Source organism: Carlito syrichta, unplaced genomic scaffold (assembly GCF_000164805.1).
Source record: "Carlito syrichta isolate Samal-C Ts95f unplaced genomic scaffold, Tarsius_syrichta-2.0.1 Scaffold309850, whole genome shotgun sequence".
In the NCBI taxonomy this organism is placed as follows: domain Eukaryota; kingdom Metazoa; phylum Chordata; class Mammalia; order Primates; family Tarsiidae; genus Carlito; species Carlito syrichta.
Genome location: NW_007253946.1, coordinates 21,622 through 42,431, shown reverse-complemented (window position 1 = coordinate 42,431; position 20,810 = coordinate 21,622). Strand labels below are relative to the sequence as shown.

Sequence of the window (20,810 nt, the reverse complement as noted above, 5' to 3'; positions counted from 1 at the left end):
ACAAAAGGCACAGATTTGATTTTTATAATAACACTGTAAGATAATGATTTCTTCAACTTTACAGATGATGAAAAGAGGCAGAACACCAGGAGGTCAAGACATTTGCCCAGAGCACATAGCTGTTAACCGGTAGGCTCATGACTTTAAGCCAGGCCAACTAACTCTGAAAAAACTTTACAGGTATCAGAAGATACATCATCAAACAGTATGACTAGTCATGGGGATTACAGTCTAAGTCTTTCCATCACCATAGCCTTTCTTATCTACAAGAACTTGAACTGTGCCATCCCAATGCAAACTCTATGAAGCAAACCCTAAAGTAGACTGCCTACTTGACCACTCACTGTATTGTTCCTAGAAACGAGCTCAGTGCACAGAACATAGAAAGAATAATTGTTTCAGGAACAAATTGCAAATTCATTTTGCACATTAAATAAATGTTCGATTTCACGGGGAAAAAATTTGAGATCCAAGCCCAAATAGAAAAAGGGTATAAGATACGAACAAGGAATACAGATTAAAACTACACTGAGATACCATTTTTACCAAACAGAAAGGGGCGTTAGTATTCTCTATTGGTGAGGCTACAGAAAAATACACGAAGTTTCCACATCACTGAAAGGAATGCAGACTGGTACAACTTCCACAGAAGAGAACAGCTAACAAATGAACACATGCATCTGCCTTTAGCCGAGTAGTCTTGCTTCTAAGAAGCAGCCCTGAAGTCACACCTCCATCAATACAGTTGAGAGATATCAGGTCACTCAAGATCATTGTCTGTAACAGCAAATGATGCCATCAAGAGCAAACTCATCAAATAAACTACTGGACAGCCCAGTGTTCATCCATATAAGGCCAACTGCCAGCTCTAGGGGGTGAGGGAAAGCACCATGATTTATAGCCTTTGCCATGAAAATACTCCCACCACGGCTAATTTCAGGCTACTGATAGGAAACTGAACATGGAATTGAAATAAGATGCACAGAAGCACTGGGCGCAGTGGCTCACACCTGTAATCCCAGCACTTTGGGAAGTAGAGACGAGTGGATTGCCTGAGCTCAGAGGTTCAAGATCAGCCTGAGCAAAATAGCGAGACCCTGAGCCCAGGGGGTCAAGGCTGTGATGGCCGTGAGCAGTGTTGCCACTGTACTCCAGCCCAGGGTTTCGAGACCAGCCTGGGCAACATGGCAAGACCTCATCTCTACAATAAATAAAAAAATTAGCCAGGCATGGTGGCACAAGCCTGTAGTTCCAGCTACTTGGAAGGCTGAGGTAGAAGGATTGTCTGAGCCTAGCAGGCTGAGGTTGCGAGGGCTATGAGCATGCTACTGCACTCCTGTACTTCAGCAATCTGGGTGACAGAGGGAGACTCCAACACAAAATAAAAAAAAAAAAGAATACAGATAATATAAAATGTAGTAAAATAATTAGGAAGTGACATGTTTTGACTGTTATTTTTGTTTTTAATATTGTTATGAGCTATACTGCGCCCTCTCCCGCAAGTTAATATCTGAAAGCCCTAACCTCCAATGAATTTGGAGACAGGGCCTTTAGGGAGACAATAAAGGTCAAATGAGGTCCTGAGAGCAGGGCTCTCATCCAGCAGGACTGACATCCTTACAAGAACAGACACCCAAGAGGCTCTCCTTCTTTCCCACCTGTGTACAAAGAGATGGCAGCATGAGGACACAGCACAAAGGCAGCCGTCTCTAAGTCAGAAAGAGACCTCCCCAGAAGCCAATCCCAATGGTACTCTTGACCTTGGGTCTCCAGCCTCCAGAATTATAAGAATATAAATGTCTATTGTTTAAACCACCCAATCTATGGTATTCTCTGATGGCAGCCCTAAATTCAATATAATTGATTTAACTATAAGTTTTTATATTTTTTAAATAATGTGTGTATTTAACAACCAACTCACAAAATCCCTGAAAATTTAACTATGAAGCCATAAAAAAAATGAGGAAGGTCAAGAGATAGACAGACAGATAGGAAATGAATTTCAAGATGTACGGCAAAGTGAAAAATTGAAGATGCAGAGCAATACATGGAGTATGCTGCCTTTTGTATTTAAAAAAGGGAAACAGGGCAGGCACAGTGGCTGACAACTGTAATACCAGACTTTGGGAGTCCAAAGCAGGAGGACCACCTCAGCCCAAGAGTTTGAGACCAGCCTGGACAACATAGTGAGACCGCATCTCTACCAAAAAAAAATCAAAAACTTAACCGGGCATGGTGGCACACGCCTGTAGTCCCAGCTGCTCAGGAGGCTGAGATGAAAGAATCACTTGAGCTAAGGAGGTTTGAGACTGCAGTAAGCCGGGATCATGCCACTGCACTCAGCCTGGAGAACACAGTGAGATCCTGACTCAAAAAAAAAAAAGGGGGGGTGTAGGACTAACAATAAATGATGTATTTCCTTAGTTTAAAAAAAAAAGTATGAATTGAAAAGTGGTATCTATAAACAATGCATAGGAACCAAGAGGAGAAAATAAAAATCATAGCTAAACTTCTCTAAGTTTATCTTTTAACATACATTTTACTTTTGAGTCAAATGTATAAATTCAAAAATAAACTAAATCAAAAAGACCTTAAAACTGAAATTAGCCCTAAAGGTTAAATATAAACAAGTTAAACATTTCAAAGCTAAGCTTTAACAGTCTGAAAAATTGTATCTGTAGCCCCTTCTCCAACACCTGAAAAAGTTCAAAAGGGCTATTATTCTAGTAGCCGTTACCATTTTATGTAAAAGCCTATTATTTCCAATAATATGCATATACAGATGTTCCTCAACTTACAGTGGTGTTACATCCCAATAAACTCACCCTAATTTGAAAAAATATCCTAAGAAAAAAGTACATTAGCCAGGCTCGGTGGCTCAGCCTGTAATCCCGCGCCTTGGGAGGCTGAGGTGAGTGGATTGCCTGAGCCCACGGGTTCAAGACCCGCCTTGGCAACTTGTCGAGACCTCATCTCTACAATAAATCAAAAAATCAGCCGGGTGTGGTACCGCATGCCTGTAATTCCAGCTATTCGGAAGGCTGAGGCGGAAGAATCGCCGGAGCCCAGCAGGTCGAGGCTGCTGTGGCCGGGAGCAACCACTGCACTCCAGTCTGGGCGACAGAGTGAGACTCCAACTCAAAAAAAAAAAAGAAAAAAGTACATTGTAAGATATTTTCAAAAAATAAACTAAACATAAAAAATGAAAACCAGGTTGGATATGTTGGCTCACACCTATCATCCCAACACTTTGGGAGACCAAGGCAAGAGGATGGCTTGAGCCCAGGAGTTCAAGACCAGCCTAGGCAACATAGTGAGACCTCATCTCTACCAAAACATACATACGTAACACTAAGACATTTTCAACTTATGATCAGTTTGTCCAGACTTGGCCCCACCATGGTATCACGGAGACACAGACCAGGACACAGATGGTCTCAGGTTTACAACGGTCAGTTTCAATGGAGCAAAGCAACGGGCACCAGGATGCACCATAATAGGACAATGATGGAATTAAACATGGTTCACAGACCATCTATCTAACGGATGCCATCCGCATACAGTCAGCACAGCACTTTCCAACGCAGTCCCAACAAGGCATGATTTTCCCAAGAACAAGAGTTACCTGCTTGTACTCGCTGACACAGTTCTGACAGCAAAACCTCTTCTGCTGGCCGTCGATCACCAGTACATTGTTCCCAGCACCTTTGCTGGGCAAGTACTCTCCACACTGCTCACAGCAGTTCATTATCAGACCGTTGGCCATTCTGTATCTATTAAAGCAGTGGTCACTGCACAGCTTATGAGTCATATTTTTAAAGCTAACTTCATGGCGAATCTAAAAGAAAAATAAATAAGTTCTTAAAAAACATCAATCTGAGAAGCAGCTAAATCATGAGGTGATGTAACAGAAACAAGATGCCCCAATAAGGCCTGCCTGGGGAAGGGACATTACATAATGCTTTAAACTGTTTTTATACACACAGAAACACATGCGTGACACTGAAAAACAACAAAAACCCATCCGTGACATCACTACAAACTTCTCTACAGAGTATCAAAAAATGACAGAAAACAACCAAGTTTGGATAGTAGTGATATTAAGTTTCATATACAAACAAGACTGAACATTTTTAGACAAATTCAAAAAGAGCCGGGCTCGGTGGCTCACCCTGTAATCCCACGCCTTTGGGAGGCTGAGGTGAGGCTGAGGTGGATTGCCTGAGCCCACGGGTTCGAGACCTGCCTGGGCAACTTGGCGAGACCTCATCTCTACAATAATTCAAAAAATTAGCCAGGCATGATAGCGCACACCTGTAGTTTCAGTTACTTGGAAGACTGAGGTGGAAGGATCGCCGGAGCCCAGCAGGTCGAGGCTGCGGTGGCCGGAAGCGGCCACTGTACTCCAGTCTGGGCGACAGAGTGAGACTCCAACTCAAAAAAAAATCAAAAAGAACTAGAAATGAAGTAAGTTGCTATAAAAAAGGAGAAAAAGTCAACTTCACAAGTAACTCAAGTGAGGTGTGAACAAACAGGTTGCTTTTTATTTAACACCATATTAACAATGTTAATGAAAAAAATTCCCACTGGGCCCGGGGGCTCATACCTATAATCTCAGCACTTTGGGAGGCCTGAGCCCATGGGTTCAAGACCAGCCTGAGCAACTTGGCAAGACCTCATGTCTACAATAAATCAAAATATTAGCCAGGCATGGTGGCACGTGTCTGTAGTTCCAGCAACTTGTAAGGCTGAGGCGGAAGGATCAACTGAGCCCAGCAGGTTGAGGTTGCGGTGGCCATGAGCATGCCACTGCACTCCAGCCTGGGTTACAGAGTGAGATTCCAACTCCAAAAAAAAAAAAATTCCCTTTACTTGTTCTACTTCTCATGAAGATTATTTCTAGTATTTCTTGCGTCATCAAGCTTTCTGTCTAAATAAACATACTGCTAAACACAAACCAACCACAATACGACGGTTTTGTCTATAAGTGCTCCCAATGTCAAAAAAAAAATTAACACAAACATTTTCTGAGTCATCCTACCTTGGGAGAATGGCTATTTATAAAATAGTTTTTGGGCACCTCCACTTTTAAGGAAATGCACACCAATAAAAGAGTGTGCAATGGCTGGTAAAGTTTGAAATAGTCTGTTAGAACAAAGGGATCAAGTACAAAAATACGAACCTCAGTTAGTTTACCACAGATTGTGCATCTTGACTTATTTAGCGCTCCTTTCGTAGGATTCTGCTTGTCTTCATAGAGAGACAAACAAGACGTGCTACAGAATTCCTGGAAGGACTCGCTGGAGTCCACTTGAGCAACAATGGTTCCTTTCATTGTAGTTATGTCTCTGAAATGTAAGAGGTAACAGTTAAAATAAAATTTCATTTTAAAAGAAATCAAATATAAGAGTAATAAGTGGCATTTTCCATTTCTATAGATTTCAAACCTGAAAATCAAACATTATTTTTGGATTCAGGAAATCGTTTTTACTACTTAGAAACTCTTAGCAATAAAACATGAACTCCTGGAAAAAAAGATTGAGAAGCAAAAGCAAAAATACTTATTCTACTAAATCCTGAGAACTACCCAATTTATATTTAAATATGGTAAAAAGGATTTCGGGTATTAGGAAAAACTAAAAAAAGAACTGCTGAGGCTGGGCTTGGTGGCTCAGTCTGTAATCCCAGCATTTGAGAGGCTGAGGCGAGTGGACTCAAGATCAGCCTGGGCAACTTGGCGAGACCTTGTCTCTACAATAAATAAAAAAAAAATTAGCCAGGTGTGGTAGCGCAACCCTGACGTTCTGGCTATTTGGAAGTCTGAGGCAGAAGGATAGCCAGAGTTCAGCAGGTTAACACTGGGGTGGCCATGAGTGTGTCACTGCACTCCAGCCTGAGTGACTCCAACTCAATAAAAAAATAAAAATAAAGAACTGCTATTATTAATTATAAGCAGTTAATGTCAATGACTAATTTATCAAGGTAAAATGTATAATACCTGTTCAATTCCCCTTCCCTGGGTAAGTAGAAAGCATAAGATATCCAGGTCACAGGAAGTGAAACTCTATGTTCTAGAGGGGTAACCGAAACGTCCACACCCCTCTTCCCCACCCGCCCCCAAATAGCCTCACCCACCATTCTACACAGCTCTCCAATTGCAATTAGAAATGTTAGGAAATGACAATACTAATGATCAAAATAGACACATATAAAATCCAAAGACTTGACAATTTAAAATAATCTCAATCTAAAAAGATAATGGAAAATCTGACCTATTTTAATACAGAATTAGTTATATATAAATTGCTTAACATTTTTATCTAGATAGAAGAAATAGATTCTTCTAATTAATAAAGTAAATAATTATGCGTCATTACAAAGTCAAAGAGTCCAACAGAGATTACAGAAGAAATTAATTACAAGGACCTATCTAAATCAATCCCAAAGCCTACCCAAACAAGAAGCCTTTCATCTAAAGTCACCTGGATTGATAGCGAAGAAAGCCATTACACAGGTGACTTTGACTTCAAGATTCAAACTAGCTAACCCTTTATTTATTTATTTATTTATTTTTTATTTTTGTTTGAGTTGGAGTCTCACTCTGTCACCCAGGCTGGAGTACAGGGGCATGCTCACAGCCACTGCAGCCTTGACCTGCTGGGTTCAACCAATCCTTCTGCCTCAGACTTCCAAGTAACTGGAACCACACACGTGCACTACCATATCCAGTTAATTTTTTTATTTATTGTAGAAATAAGATCTCACTAAGATCTCACCAAGTTGCCCAGGCTGGTCTCAAATCCCTAGACTCAGGTAATCCTCTAGCCTCCACCTCCCAAAGTGCTGAGATTACAGGTTTGAGTCACCATACCTAAAATACAGTAATTTACCTCTCAGACTCCTAGTAATACTCTTTTTAATATTGTATATGACCAAAACTAAGAAGGTATGATACTGAAAGGTGAGCCTTACTTTTTACACATAACACAGAGTTTCTTTGGAGCAGGTTTGTGGGAGAAGGAAGAGAGACAGGTGGTAGAACAGAAGAGGTGAGCGGATCCTTTCCGTTGATAAGCTGTCTGCCCCTTCTGTAAAGGCTTTTTGCAGTTTGCACAAGTGACTTTAACTGGTTTAGTGGGTTGCTGCTGAGCAGACGGCTGGAAAATCTGTTTAGGAAGCGAGGCCACTGGTGACAAAGAATCCACCCCAGGTTGTTTCTGATTACGGGGAAATGAAGCTGACTGGGAGATCCAAGAATCTTGAAAACAAAATGCACAAGAAAGAGTAATGAAACAGGTGTCTGTTTATACACATTGAAACATATCAGAGAAATGCTTTGAACTTCCAATTTTGAACAAGTGTAGGATATTAATGAAGAAGCAATACAGCAGAGAGTGCACAGAGGCATCCAGCACAAGTTCTAGACTAAGACTGCCTGCCTTTTTAACAGTGCACAGTATTCACAAACATAGGTGACAGAGTAGATTTTATGCACTCTTGCACAAAACATTGGTAAGTGTGTGAGGCAATGCATATGTTAACTAGCTTGGTTCAGCCACTCCCCAATGTATACATATTTCAAAACAACATGCTGTACACAACAAATATACATAATTTTTGTCAAAATTTTAAAAACTAATTATTTTATTTTATTTTTTTGAGTTGGAGTCTCACTCTGTCACCCAGGCTGGAATGCAGTAGCATGCTCACGGTCACTGCAGCCTCGACCTGCTGAGCTTAGGCAATCATTCTGCCTCAGCTTTCCAAGTACCTGGAACTACAGGTGTGCACCACCAAGTCTGGTTTATTTTTTTATTTATTGTAGAGACAAGGTCTCACCATGTTGTCCAGGATGGTTTCAAACCCCTAGGCTCAGGCCATCTTCTAGCCTCCGTCTACCAAAATGCTGAGATTACAGACTTGAGCCACAGCGCCCAGCCTAAAAAATAATTTTTTTTAAAAAGAGTATCTGATTCACATTCTAGCTCCATCACTTACTAGGTTTGGAAAATACTTGAACTCTGTGCCTCATTTCTTTCTAAGCTGGAAATGACACCAACCTCAAAAGTTATTAAGTTATTATTAGTTATTAAGCAGGAAATAGTCATGTATTTACAGAGTATTACTTTAATCAAGAAACACATATATATTAACATAAAAGTATAATAAAATCCTGACCAACTAGAACATTTGCCAAATGTAACACAAGTCTGATACGGTTTACAGATAATTATTTCCAAATCATCTTTTGAAAGACAGCTTTTCCATTTTATATTTAGTTTCATGGCCTATAAATACACAACGTAATCTCAAAGAAGTTAAAGTCGAGTATTACACAGAAATGATGGAGTTAGGCCAACATACAACAGGCACACCTCAGAGATTGCTTAGCTCAGTTCTAACCACTGAAACAAAGCTAATATCACAATAATGCAAGTCACACAAGTTTTCTGGTTTCCACATGCATTTAAAAGTTAGGTTTACACAATAATGTAGTCAATTTTTTTTTATTTTTGAGCTGGGGTCTCACTCTGTCACCCAGGCTGGAGTGCAGTGGCTCGATCATGGCTCATTGCAGCCTCGACCTCCTGGGCCCAGGCGAGCCTCCTGCCTCAGACCCCCAAAGTCCTGGGATTATAGGTGTGAGCCAACACACCCAGACTAACGTGGTCTACTAAGTGTCCAACAGTATTATGTCTAACAAAAGTCTACATACCTTGATTCAAAAACACTTCACTGCTCAACAATGCTAAAATCATGTGAGCCTTCATCAAGTTGTAATGGTTGTGCTGGTAGAGGGCCTTGCCTCAAGATTAATAGCTGCTGGGCCGGGCACGGTAGCTCACATCTATAATCCCAGCACTTTGGGAGGACAAGATGGGGAGGATTGCTTGAGCTCAGGAGTTCGAGACCAGCCTGGGCAACATAGCAAGACCTCATCTCTACAAAAAATAAAAATTAGCTGGGCACGGTGGCATGGGCCTGTAGCCCCAGCTATTAGGAAGGCTGACGTGGAAGGGTCGGCCTATATAGTCCTAGCTACTCAGGAGGCTGGGGTGGAAGGATCACCTGAGCCCAGGCCAAGGCTGCAGTGGACCGTGATCATGCCACTGTACTCCAACCTGGGTGACAGTGAGATCCTGACTCAAAAAAAAAAAAAAAAGATTAATGGCTGCTGATCAGGGTGGTGGTTGAAGGCTGGAGTAGCTGTGGCAATTTCTTAAAATAAGGCAACAACAATAAAGTCTGCCACAGCACTTAAAAGATTTATCTGTAGCGTACAATGCTGTTTGATAGCATTTTACCCACAGAACTTCTTTTAAAATTGGAGTCAATCCTCTCATCAATTAAATTTATGGAATACCCTAAATCTTTTGTTGTTATTTCATCAATCCTTCCAGCACCTTCACCAGGACTAGATTCCACTTCAAGAAACCACTTCTGGCCAGGCGCGGTGGCTCGGCCTATAATCCCAGCACTTTGGGAGGCCGAAGCGAGAAGACTGCCTGAGTCCACGGGTTCGAGACCAGCTTGGGCAATTTGGTGAGACCTCATCTCTACAATAAATCACAAAAATTAGCTGGACATGGTGGCGTGCGTCTGTAGTTCCAGCTACTTGGAAGGCTGAGGTAGAAGGATCGCCTAAGTCCAGCAGGTGGAGGCTGTGGTGGACGTGAGCATGCCGCTGCACTCCAGCCTGGGCTACAAGAGTGAGACTCAAAAAAAAAAAGGTAACCACTTTCTCTGCTTATCCAGAAGCAGCAGCTTCTCGTTCGTTGAAGTGTTATCATGAGATTGCAGCAATTCAGCCCCATCTCTGGACTCCACTTCTAATTCTAGTTCTCTTGCTATTTTCACATCTGCATTCCTTCCTCCACTGAGGTCCTGAACCCTTCAAAGTCCTCCACAAGGGTTAGAACCAACTTCTTCCAAGCTCCTACTAATGTTGCTATCTGACTTCCTCCCATGAATCACAGATGTTCTTAATGGCATCTAGAATAGTGAATCCTTTCCAGAAGGTTTTCAACTTACTTTGCCCACATCCAGGGGATTCACTCTCTATGGCAGCTATAGCCTTACAAAATGTATTTCTTAAATAATAAGACTTAAGAGCCAAAATTGCTCCTTGATCCATGCCTGCAGATTGGATGTCATGTTAGCAGGCATGAAAACAACAGGTTGTGAGAAGATGTGCTGTCATCCACGCTGTGCAGCTCCCTTTCTAGAGCACAGGCAGAGTGGATGTGGCACAGTCCTTAAGCCTCTGGGATTTTCAGACTGTAAGGCAGCAGCTGCATCAGCCCTGACAAGAGAGTCAGCTCTGTCCTTGTAAGGTAGGCCCTGGCCTCTCAGCTACAAAAGCCTACAGCAGCATTTTCTTCCAGTGGGAGGCCCTGGGTCTCCACTGGAAGTCTGTTGCTTAGTGGAGCCCCTTCATCAGTGATCCCAGCTGGACCTTTTGGAGACCGTGGCAGCCTCTCCATCAGCACCTGCTGCTTCACCATGCACTTTGATGTCATGGAGATGGCTTCTTTCCCCTACCTTCAAGAAGCAACCTCTGCCAGCTCGATTTCTCTTCTGCAGCTTCCTCACCTCTGCCAGTCCTCATAGAGCCCAAAGGAGTTGCAGCCTAGCTCTGGATGAGGTTTTGGTTCACAGAAATGTCGTGGCTGGTTTGGTCTTCTACCAAGACCACTGAGACTTTCTCCACATCAGCTAAGGCCACTTCACTTTCTTATTCCTTTGTTTACCAGAGAAGCACTTTTAATTTCCTCCAAGAATTTTTCCTTTGCATTCACAATCTGGGTAACTGTTTGGTGCAAGAGGCTTGTCTCAGCTTTCACACTACTTCCTTGCTAAGCTTAATCATTTCGAGCTTGAGATTTAAAGTGAGAAATGCAACTCTTCCTTTCACTTGAACACTTAGAGGCCATGATAGGGTTATTAACTGACCTAATTTCCATATTGTTGTGTCTCAAGGGATAGGGAGGCCCGAGGAAGGGGAGAGACAGGGGACAGCCAGTCAGTGGAGCAGTCAGAACACACACAGCACCAATCAGTGAAGTTCATCGTCCTATGGGTGTGCTCTGTGGCACCTCAAAACAATACCAATAGTAGCATCAAAGACCACTGTTCTAGGTCACCATAACAAATATAGCAATAATGAAAACCTTGAACTGTTATAAGAATTACCCAAATGCAACACAGAGACACAAAGTGAGCACAGCTACTGGAAAAAATGATGCCAACAGACTTGTTTGACTTAAGGCTGCCACAAGCCTTCGATTTGTGTAAGATCTGTGAAGCACAATCAAATAAAGCACAAGACAAGCTATGCCTGCACTGACAACCCAGCAACCAATCACGCTGGCACTGCGGGGGGTCTGCACAGTCTCCATGGAACCCCACCATGGCCAGGCCCCTCTGAGGGTCTTGTCTCCCCTGTAAGCTCCTCAGTACTCAGTGGGAAGTCTCTGGCCCACCACACCAGCTCCTCTTCCACAGGCCTCCCGTGACACCAACATAACACAACCCATCAACCTGTTCTCATTTTGAAACTTTTCAGGCCCCCACTTCTAACGTCTACTAGTTTCATCTCTCATAAATTTTCTTTGCGTTTCTTCTGAATTTTGAACTTCTGTATATAAAAGTTGCCCTTCCACAGGAAGTTCAAACATAACCAGAGCTTAAGGAAGCTTCTTTCCCATTAAAACCTTAAAAAGAAGGTTTTGACCCATTCCATCAACCTCATGGTTTCAAGGGGCTACATACATGGCTATTCAGATTTTACCTGATGCTATAATACCCTTTAATAAAAAAAAACTTAAATGTAAACAGTGCATTCTGGAAAACTGTTATCCTCCTATCATCAAGGTAACTGATCAGTTTCTTAAAAATAGGCAAAAGAAAGAAAATCACTAGAACTGACAATTCTACTTCTGGAGAAAACAAAGGTCTTCAATCAAAAATTATGTTTGGGCCGGACACAGTGGCTTACACCTGCAATCCCAGCACTTTGGGAGGCCAAGTCAGGAGGACCGTTTGAACCCAGGAGTTCAAGACCAGCCAAAGCAACATAGTGAGACTTTGACTCTACAAATATTCAAAACTTAGCCAGGCATGGTAGTACACACCTATAATCCCAACTACTCAGGAGGCTGAAGAGGGAGGATCAACTGAGCCCAAGAAGTCAAGGCTATGGTGGCTGTGATCCTGCCACTACATTCTACCCTGGGCAACAGAGTAAGACCCCAACTCAAAAAAAAAAAAACAATATACATTTGACCATATGCTAAAAGAGATCCTTCTTTGCAACACAAACACTAGGTCCTCAGGGCTTTCAATTTGGTAGGCTTATAATCATACTTAAAAGAGCCTATTTAAAAATTTTAATTAAATTAGCTTATATGAGAATTACATACTTGGACTCCAAACTGTGAACTGGCCCTCAGGTGCACAGAAAATTTCTACTTAAAATTTTAGTACCACAACACTTTACAAGAATTAAATTACCAAAAACTAAAAAAAAATGTAATACCCATCTTATTAGAAGTGGAAGGAGTCTCAACAGCAAAATAACCAATGACAGTGGCAGCTGGAGCCTACCGATCCCCAGATTTCGCTGTGACTCCAGACACTTTCCACACAAACACAGGCACACACACACACCTACACATTTTACAGGTATTCCTGGACATTCATCTGTCCCACAAAAGCAGCCCTAAACACAATGCTTTGGTGAATTTTACTAGATTTTTTTTCTATTTAAACTTAAGAGCATCTATTGCCTTGATACTGAAAAAAAACAGTGCTTTTCTTTTTCAATTTACATTTCCCCCACTTTCACACTTTCTCTTCCCCAACATCAAATTAAAAAAATTTTAGGAATAGAAGAGACCTAATCATTTTGTGTAAACTTTCAATTTCATACAAAGACATCAAAGGATAGCAGTTAAATTTGCTCACATCACAATTAATCCAGGAACCAATAAAAATAGTCAAATTAGCCGGGCTCAGTGGCTCATCCTATAATCCTGCGCCTTGGGAGGCTGAGGTGAGTGGACTGCCTGAGTCCGCGGGGTTCAAGACCCACCTGGGAAACTTGGTGAGACCTCATCTCTACAATAAATAAAAAAATTAGCCGGGCGTGGTAGCGCACGCCTGTAATTCCAGATACTTGGAAGGTTGAGGCAGAAGGATCGCTGGAGCCCCAGCAGGTCCGAGGCTGCAGTGGCCGGGAGCGGCCACCGCACTCCAGTCTGGACAACAGAGTGAGACCCCAACTCAAAAAAAAAAAAAAAAATAGCCAAATTGTTATAACTCTTCATTATTCTATATTACAAATAAAAACACCATACAAATGCAAGAGCTAACTGGTAAGTGAAAAAGCAAGATATGTCTGTCTACAGCTTTTCTGAAGAGTATCTTACATTACCTCATGTAAGAGTTTGAAAATATAGAAGCACAATTCTTATAATGATATGATCCCTTTGACCCACCAATAGTCCTAAAGAAATGAGGATCCCAAGATACACACAGAAGAATCTTTTTTTTTTTGAGACAGGTTTTCATTCTGGCAATCCTCCTGCCTCGGCCTCCCAATGTGCTGAGATTATAGACGTGAGCCATCACGCCCAGTTCCCCAAAGAGTTTTGGTTTAAATATATATTTGTTAGCCAGGCTCGGTGGCTCAGCCTGTAATCCCGCGCCTTTGGGAGGCTGAGGTGAGTGGATTGCCTGAGCCCGCGGGTTCAAGACCCGCCTGGGCAGCGAGACCTCATCTCTACAATAAATCAAAAATATCAGCCGGGCGTGGTAGCACATGCCTGTAATTCCGGCTACTCGGAAGGCTGAGACGGAAGGATCACTGGAGCCCAGCAGGTCGAGGCTGCAGTGGCCGGGAGCAGCCACTGCACTCTAGTCTGGGCGACAGAGTGAGACTCCAACTCAAAATATATATATATATATTTGTTTACAGTGGTTTTAAAAGAAATACGTTCATCATTACTCAGTTCTGAAATTTCTTATTCCTTACAAGGCCTCTTCTCTAACATGTATATGTATTTGTAGGTAGGTAGAGGTGTGGGTATATGCGTGTGGGGGTGTGTGTGAATTTGTATGAGCATATTCAACTTACAGAAATATATTGTCATAAATGCTTTTTAGAAAGCTCTGAGGAATTCATATTGTTTTCTGCGGTATATTAGTTTTTCATTGTAACCTTGCAGCTTACATAAAAGTTTTAAAAAAGATAGTGCTCAAATTAGTCTTAAAATAGCTATTTTGTATTTCTTATAAATATATTAAAAATGGAAGAATATGAAGAAGAAAATAACACTGTGCCCCAGCATTGAGAATCAAAAAAATTTTTTTGAGTCAGGGTCTCACTCTGTCGCCCAGGCTAGAGTGCAAGTGGCACATTCATGGCCATGGCAGCCTCGACCTGCTGGACTCAGGCAATCCTTCCGCCTCAGCCTTCCAAGTAGCTAGAACTACAGGCATGCACCACCACATCTGGCTATTTTTTTTTAATTGTAGAGACAAAGTCTCACCAAGTTTCCCAAACTGGTCTCAAACCCCTAGACTCAGGCAATCCTCTCACCTCTGCCTCCCAAAGTGCTGGAATTATAGGCGCCAGCCACCAATCAATCTGTTAACTCATGGAACATGTAATTCTACTGAACTCACAGCAGAGGCACAGATCTGCCACCTCTCTCTTGCTGTCCTTCCTTTCACTACCACACAATAGGTCCTGAGCTTCTGTCCTTATTGGGTATATATGTGTGAAATGTCAATTCTTTATTTAGCTCAGTTCCAGTTTTTCCTAAAGAACTCTTAAGAATATTCTTGAGACTGGGTATGGTGACTCATGCCTATAATCCCAGTACTTTGGGAGGCTGAGGTCAGAGAGGATTGCCTGAGTCCGCGGGTTTGAGACCTGCCTGGGCAATTTGGCGAGACCTCATCTCTACAATAAATCAAAAAATTAGATGGGTGTGGTGGCACGTGCCTGTAGTTTCAGCTACTTAGAAGGCTGAAGCTGAAGGATCACCTGAGGCTGTGGTGGCTGTGAGCATGCCACTGCACTCCAGACTGGACGACAGAGTGAGACTCCAAAGCAAAATATATATACATATCTTGGGTCTGCCACAGTATCTCACACCTGTAATCCCAGCACATTGGGAGGCCAAGGTAGGAGAACTGTTTGTGTCAGGAGTTTGAGACCAGACTGTACATACAACACAGCAAGACCTCGTCTCTACAAAAAAAAAATTTTTTTTAAATTAGCCAGATGTGGTGGCACGTGTCCATAGTCACAGCTACTCAGGAGGCTGAAGTGGAAGGATCACCTGAGCCCAGATGGACAAGGTGAGCTGTGACCTTGTCACTGCACTCCTGCCTGTGCAACAGAGCAAGACCCTGTTTCAAAAACAAAAAAAGAAAATTGGGGAGAATGGAGGTAACCATAGCATTTAACTCATTAACTTAACTTCTATGAATATATTCTAAGGAAGTAGTCAGAAATGTGAACAAAGATGTTCATTATAGACCTACAACAGCCAAATACAGAAAACAATGTAAAGGCCAAATATGGGAATGATACATCAATACCCATGGTGCAGTCATTAAAACTTGCATAAATGATAGTTATACTCTAGCCTGGGAAACAGATTGAGACTCCAACTCAAAAAGAAAAAAAAAACTTGCATACATGATAGTTAAGAGAAAATACAGTATCATAAAAAATTAGGAAAGAACAGGGAGCAAAACTACACAGAGCTGCATTTCAACTAGGTTAAAAAAAAAAAACTCTTCCTCCCAAAATTGAAAGACAACCACCCAAAGCATTGACCGTCATCATCATTAGTTTGCAGGACCACAGAAGATTTTTTCCCAGAGATGGGATCTTGTTATGCTGCCCAAGCTAGAGTATAGTGACTATTCACAGGCATGATCACAGCACACTACAGCCTCCAACTCCTGGGCTCAAGGGATTCTCCCACTTTGACAGGTTCACATCATTGCACCTGGCTCTCATTTTTAACTATAGGTTTTTCTGAACATTCTTCAATAATCAGACACTACTCCAGATAAATAAGAAAAACAGCTAGCAGCCCATAAAGCACTCTATACTGCCTAGATTTTAGTTATTCCACATTATTCAATTCCACAATTCCTAGGCTGAAAAAGTCAATAAAGAGCCTAACATGGTGAAATAATAAAGTAGAGAAAAAGGGACAGAGGAGACACACATCCCGAGGACTGGGGAGAGAGGTGAACAGAAAGACAACCACAGACATACCATGAGAGTCAGCGTCATGGCTTCCATATTTTAATGTTTGCACAGAGTAAGGCTATCCTAGAAAAAAAAGTTCATCCAAGAAAACAACCAACCTTCAAAAATAAAAAACTTAACAAAATGCTACCTAAAAGCTAAAATCAGATAGCCAGTCAAAAATAAACACGTGGACTCATCAAGCTATGTACATGAAATATGTATAGCTTCTGCATATCCAACCTATCTTTAAAGTATTTTAAAAGAAGACAAGAAACATAGGTGGATATGTTTGGCTTTCTTCAAAAGTAAGATAGAAAAATTTTTAAAAACCTTAGCCAGCTCTTAAATAAAAAATGAAAAAAAAACCCAGGGAAATAGAAACAAACCTAAAGGTAACTATTATACACTACTCATTGTTCTTTAAGTGTGTTACTAATATTTTTGTTCTCTAATTTACATATTAAAATACTAGTAAAAATCTATTAGCAAAAGTGAGTAAATAATACATGACAAAAAGATCCCAAATTATCAGACTTTGGTGATGAATGTAAAAAGTACTACTTTCTTAAATCCTTCCGATATAAATCACTTTGTGGTCAATTTTCTAATAATCCACAGAGTAAACACCATACAGGTTTTATAATTGAGTTGGAGTCTCACTCTGTCACCCAAACTGAAGTGCAATGGCACACTGCTCAATCCTTCCACCTCGCCCTTCCAAGTAGCTAGAATTACAGGTGCGCATGACCACGCTCAGCTCATTTTTCCTGATTTATTGTAGAGGTGAGGTCTCACCAAGTTGTCCAGGTTGGTTTTGAACCCCTGGGTTCAGGCAATCCTCTCACCTCGGCCTCCCAAAGTGCTGTGATTATAAGCATGAGCCACCGCGCCTGGAGGTTTTATAATTCTTACCAGTTAAAATTCCAAATTTAAGATAAAAAGCCAACGGAATTAATACATTTTCACATACATTAAATCAAGGGTACACCAATTACTACAATGGAAAAGAATCAGCCAAAAGATTAAACTATTTACATGAGATAGAGTAACACTTGCTGCTTACCAGGATTATGATGAGTTGCAGACTCTCCGTTCTGAAATACGTCTCCTGCCACACTCATCCTACCAGGGTTAAAAGGTCCTACTGCAGTCTTGGTCTGTGAAGTTAAAGACGGGGTGTATGTTTGTATATTAACACCAAAATTACTTGACTGCAGTCCGTTAGAGACATCTCCCAAGTTGGTATTCTGCAGGGATGTTACATGTGTAATCATTAAGTTCATATCGCGCCCGTCAGTATTTTCTAATTGGCCATCATTCACAGAGCTTACAACTGTTTCTAAGGTTGTAACATTAGCAATCTGAATTTCAGAGTCTGGTTCTGTGGTGATACCACTATTACCCATTCCTGCATTTACCTTACTTCTTGAAAAACTGGAAGTGGAGAAATCCACATCATTGGTTCTGTTTTTAGTCTCAGGAGGTCTCCGTTCAATAAAACTGGAGGAATTTTTCTCTTGCCCTTGATTTGTTTCCATGTCCTCTTCATCATCAATGACAATTGTCTCACTGACACTTCCCTTCTGAGATGCCAACTCTTTTGAAGAAGGAAGAGTTTTAGGATCATTTCCTTGGAGTTCTTCATTCTTTGATGATGTCAGTGCTATGGTTCTTTGATCAGCTACTACTGGTGCAGAGGGCGGGGGGGCTTGTACAGGTTCGATAAAAACAACATCATCATCATCTTCCACTGATGAGTTCTGAAATTTATTAGATCTAGACACTAGAGGATTAGTCGGACCACTAAAGGAATTTCCTACATTCGTGAGGCTAGTCGCCATGGCCGAGCTCCCTAACAAAGCAGGAGTCTGATCAGTCAGTTCTAATCCTCCCACTGAACTTGTGTCCATGCCAAAGGACCTGTCAGGGAGATGGAAAAAAGAAAAAAGTGTCAGCATACAACTTTCTATGTTACCCTAGGTGATGCCATTTTTTCAAAGGTATTTTATGGTCTTTTTAATTCTAAATTAGAATGACTCCTATCTAACATTCGGAAAATATGGGTAACCAATCTGTAAGCTTCTCATTCACTCACATTTCCTTCATTTACATGTTAACTACTACAGATAACAAGAAAGTCAATAATCTAATTTTCAGGAATCATATATAACATATTACCAACATATTCCTTTCCAGAGCACACTATTTACTCCACAAACTTTAAGACTAAAAATACAAATAAATCCACCCACACATTGGAACAGGAAAATAATGAAAATCTGACAATAAAAACAATCCCTTTAATATACATGTATCCCATGTATTCACTGTATTCAATAAAATGATATGGTCTAGTCCCTAATTTCCCTTACCTCATCTTCTCTTAATCTCTTATTCTCATATTCTTCCCCATGTCTCTGTATGATAAAATCTGAGCATTTTCATCTTTCTTGACCCTATCCAGGAAGCACAAACCCTTCACACACACGTAGAAGGCTAGAGAACAGCTGCGGTGGTACCAGTTCCCCCATCCCTGAATTCATGAGTGTTACTGTATGCGGAGACAGGGTCTTTGCAGATAGGATTAAGGCTAAGAGAGGAGATTTGGAAACATCTGGGCAGGTCCTAAACGCAGTGTCCTTAAAAGGGGGAGGCAGAAGAGAAGGCGGAGGAGTCTGACCATGGAGGCCAACTGAAGAAGGCTGACACAATACAGCCACAAGGAGCCAGCCATTCCCGAGTGGAGATGGGAGAGCCTTTCCTTAGAGCCCTGCAGGAAGCCTGGCTCTGCTGACACCCGGACATGATGCCAGGGAAACCAATTTCAGACTTCTGGTCTCTAAACTGTGAGAGAATAAATTTCTGTCGTTTTCAGCCACCAAGTTTGTCATAATTTGTTATGATAGCTGCAAGAACCCACTTCTTAGGTAAATCCCAAACAACCTTTGATCTAGGTATAATTTCTGTCCCATTTTAAAAGATTAAGAAAGTGTGCTTTAGAAATGTAAAGCAGCCCAAGTCACACAGCTGGGCTGGATACCCAGGCCTTTAAAACTCAAGAGTCTAAAGTTCTTCATTATTCCGCTATATTCAGCGAATATTCTCTCAGCACCTACTATATGCCAGGCTGTGCTGAAGCTAAAGAAAACAGCAGAGTTAAGACAGTAACTTGCAGGACCGGGTTCTTGAGCAGATGGAGAAGATCAGATCATGGGCTCAGGAGGTCATAGCTCTAATCCTGAACACACATCACGTTGCCCTTATAGACCAAATGGTGGGGAAGGAAACAGCCCGAGGGAAAAGATGACGTGAGTACAGGTTAACTTATAGATGGCACAGACGGGAAGATGAAGTGGCTTGTGTACACTGGTCTCGGTTTATACTGACAGTCAGCTGAAACAGCAATGGGACAGTGGCTGAATGTGTCCTAAGGATTGGTTTTTAAATGCCTTAAAGAGCCCCTAGAAGGATAAAGAGACTGACAGACAATGGGTGAAGACACTGTTCACTAGATATCTCACAGCATTTTCTTAACTTTTGGACCAGAAGACATCACTTATTTGAGAATACATCTCTGAAATATGAACTGCCAAGAAAGGTCCAGCTGTGGGAAGATGGGGGAAGGATATTTCAGGCAAAGAAAACAGCTCCTGCAAAGCCTGAAGGGGATGAGGCTAGCTGGTGCAAGCAGCAGCGTGAAGCACAGGTGGCAGGACTAAGCAGCAGGGAAAGTGGAGAGTGAGATGAGATAAACGGGCACAGGACAAGACAACTCATCAAGGCCCACACATGCTTTGTGAATTACATCCTACAGGCTCACAAAGCACCGAGCATGCACAAGACACTTAGGCACCTAGGGAAAAAATCCACTCAGCAAAACTACATTTCTGAGCCTGGCTCAGTGGCTCAGCCTGTAATCCTGCACCTTGGGAGGCTGAGGTGAGTGGATTGCCTGAGCCTGCGGGTTCGAGACCCACCTGGGCAACTTGGTGAGACTGCATCTCTACAATAAATAAAAAATGAGCCGGGTGTGGTAGCACGCGCCTGTAATTCCAGCTACTTGGAAGGCTGAGGCAGAAGGATCGCCGGAGCCCAGCAGGTGGAGGCTGCAGTGGCCGGGAGCGGCCACTGCACTCCAGTCTGGGCGACAGAGTGAGACTCCAACTCAAAAAAGAAAAAAAAAACAAAAAAAACTACATTTCTGCCCTCAGAAAGAAGACACTCAGAAGGTAAGAGTTGGGATCCTTAGGAAACACTGTTGTGGTTTTGCGAAGAGCTGACATAATTTCAGGTTTTAAGTAAGAACACTGGCTGCTGCCGGGTTTGGTGGCACAGCCTGTAATCCTAGCACTTCAGGAGGCCGAGTGAGTAGATTGCCTGAGTCTGCGGGTTCAAGACCCGCCTGGGCAACTTGGCGAGACCTCATCTCTACAATAAATCAAAAATCAGCCAGGTGTGGTAGCACGCCTGTAGTTCCGGCTCCTTGGAAGGCTGAGACGGAAGGATCGCCGGAGCCCAGCAGGTAGAGGCT

At 42.0% G+C, this 20,810-nt stretch overlaps 1 protein-coding gene across 2 annotated transcripts in view; it reads right to left on the bottom strand.

The window, feature by feature from the left end:
• The window catches only part of ZMYM2 (zinc finger MYM-type containing 2), a 94,318-nt gene that overhangs the window by 61,349 nt on the left and 12,159 nt on the right, over positions 1-20,810 (bottom strand). The window contains exons 2-5 of one of the 2 annotated variants that reach the window (XM_008067978.2): positions 17,343-18,199; positions 6,973-7,258; positions 5,183-5,348; positions 3,626-3,838 (exon numbers count right to left, since the gene is read on the bottom strand). In XM_008067978.2, the coding sequence (XP_008066169.1) occupies positions 3,626-3,838; positions 5,183-5,348; positions 6,973-7,258; positions 17,343-18,189 (1,512 nt within the window). In that variant the 5' untranslated portion in view covers positions 18,190-18,199. Of the gene's footprint in view, positions 1-3,625; positions 3,839-5,182; positions 5,349-6,972; positions 7,259-17,342; positions 18,200-20,810 lie in introns of those variants that run through there. The other variant, XM_008067979.2, reaches the window with a different exon arrangement.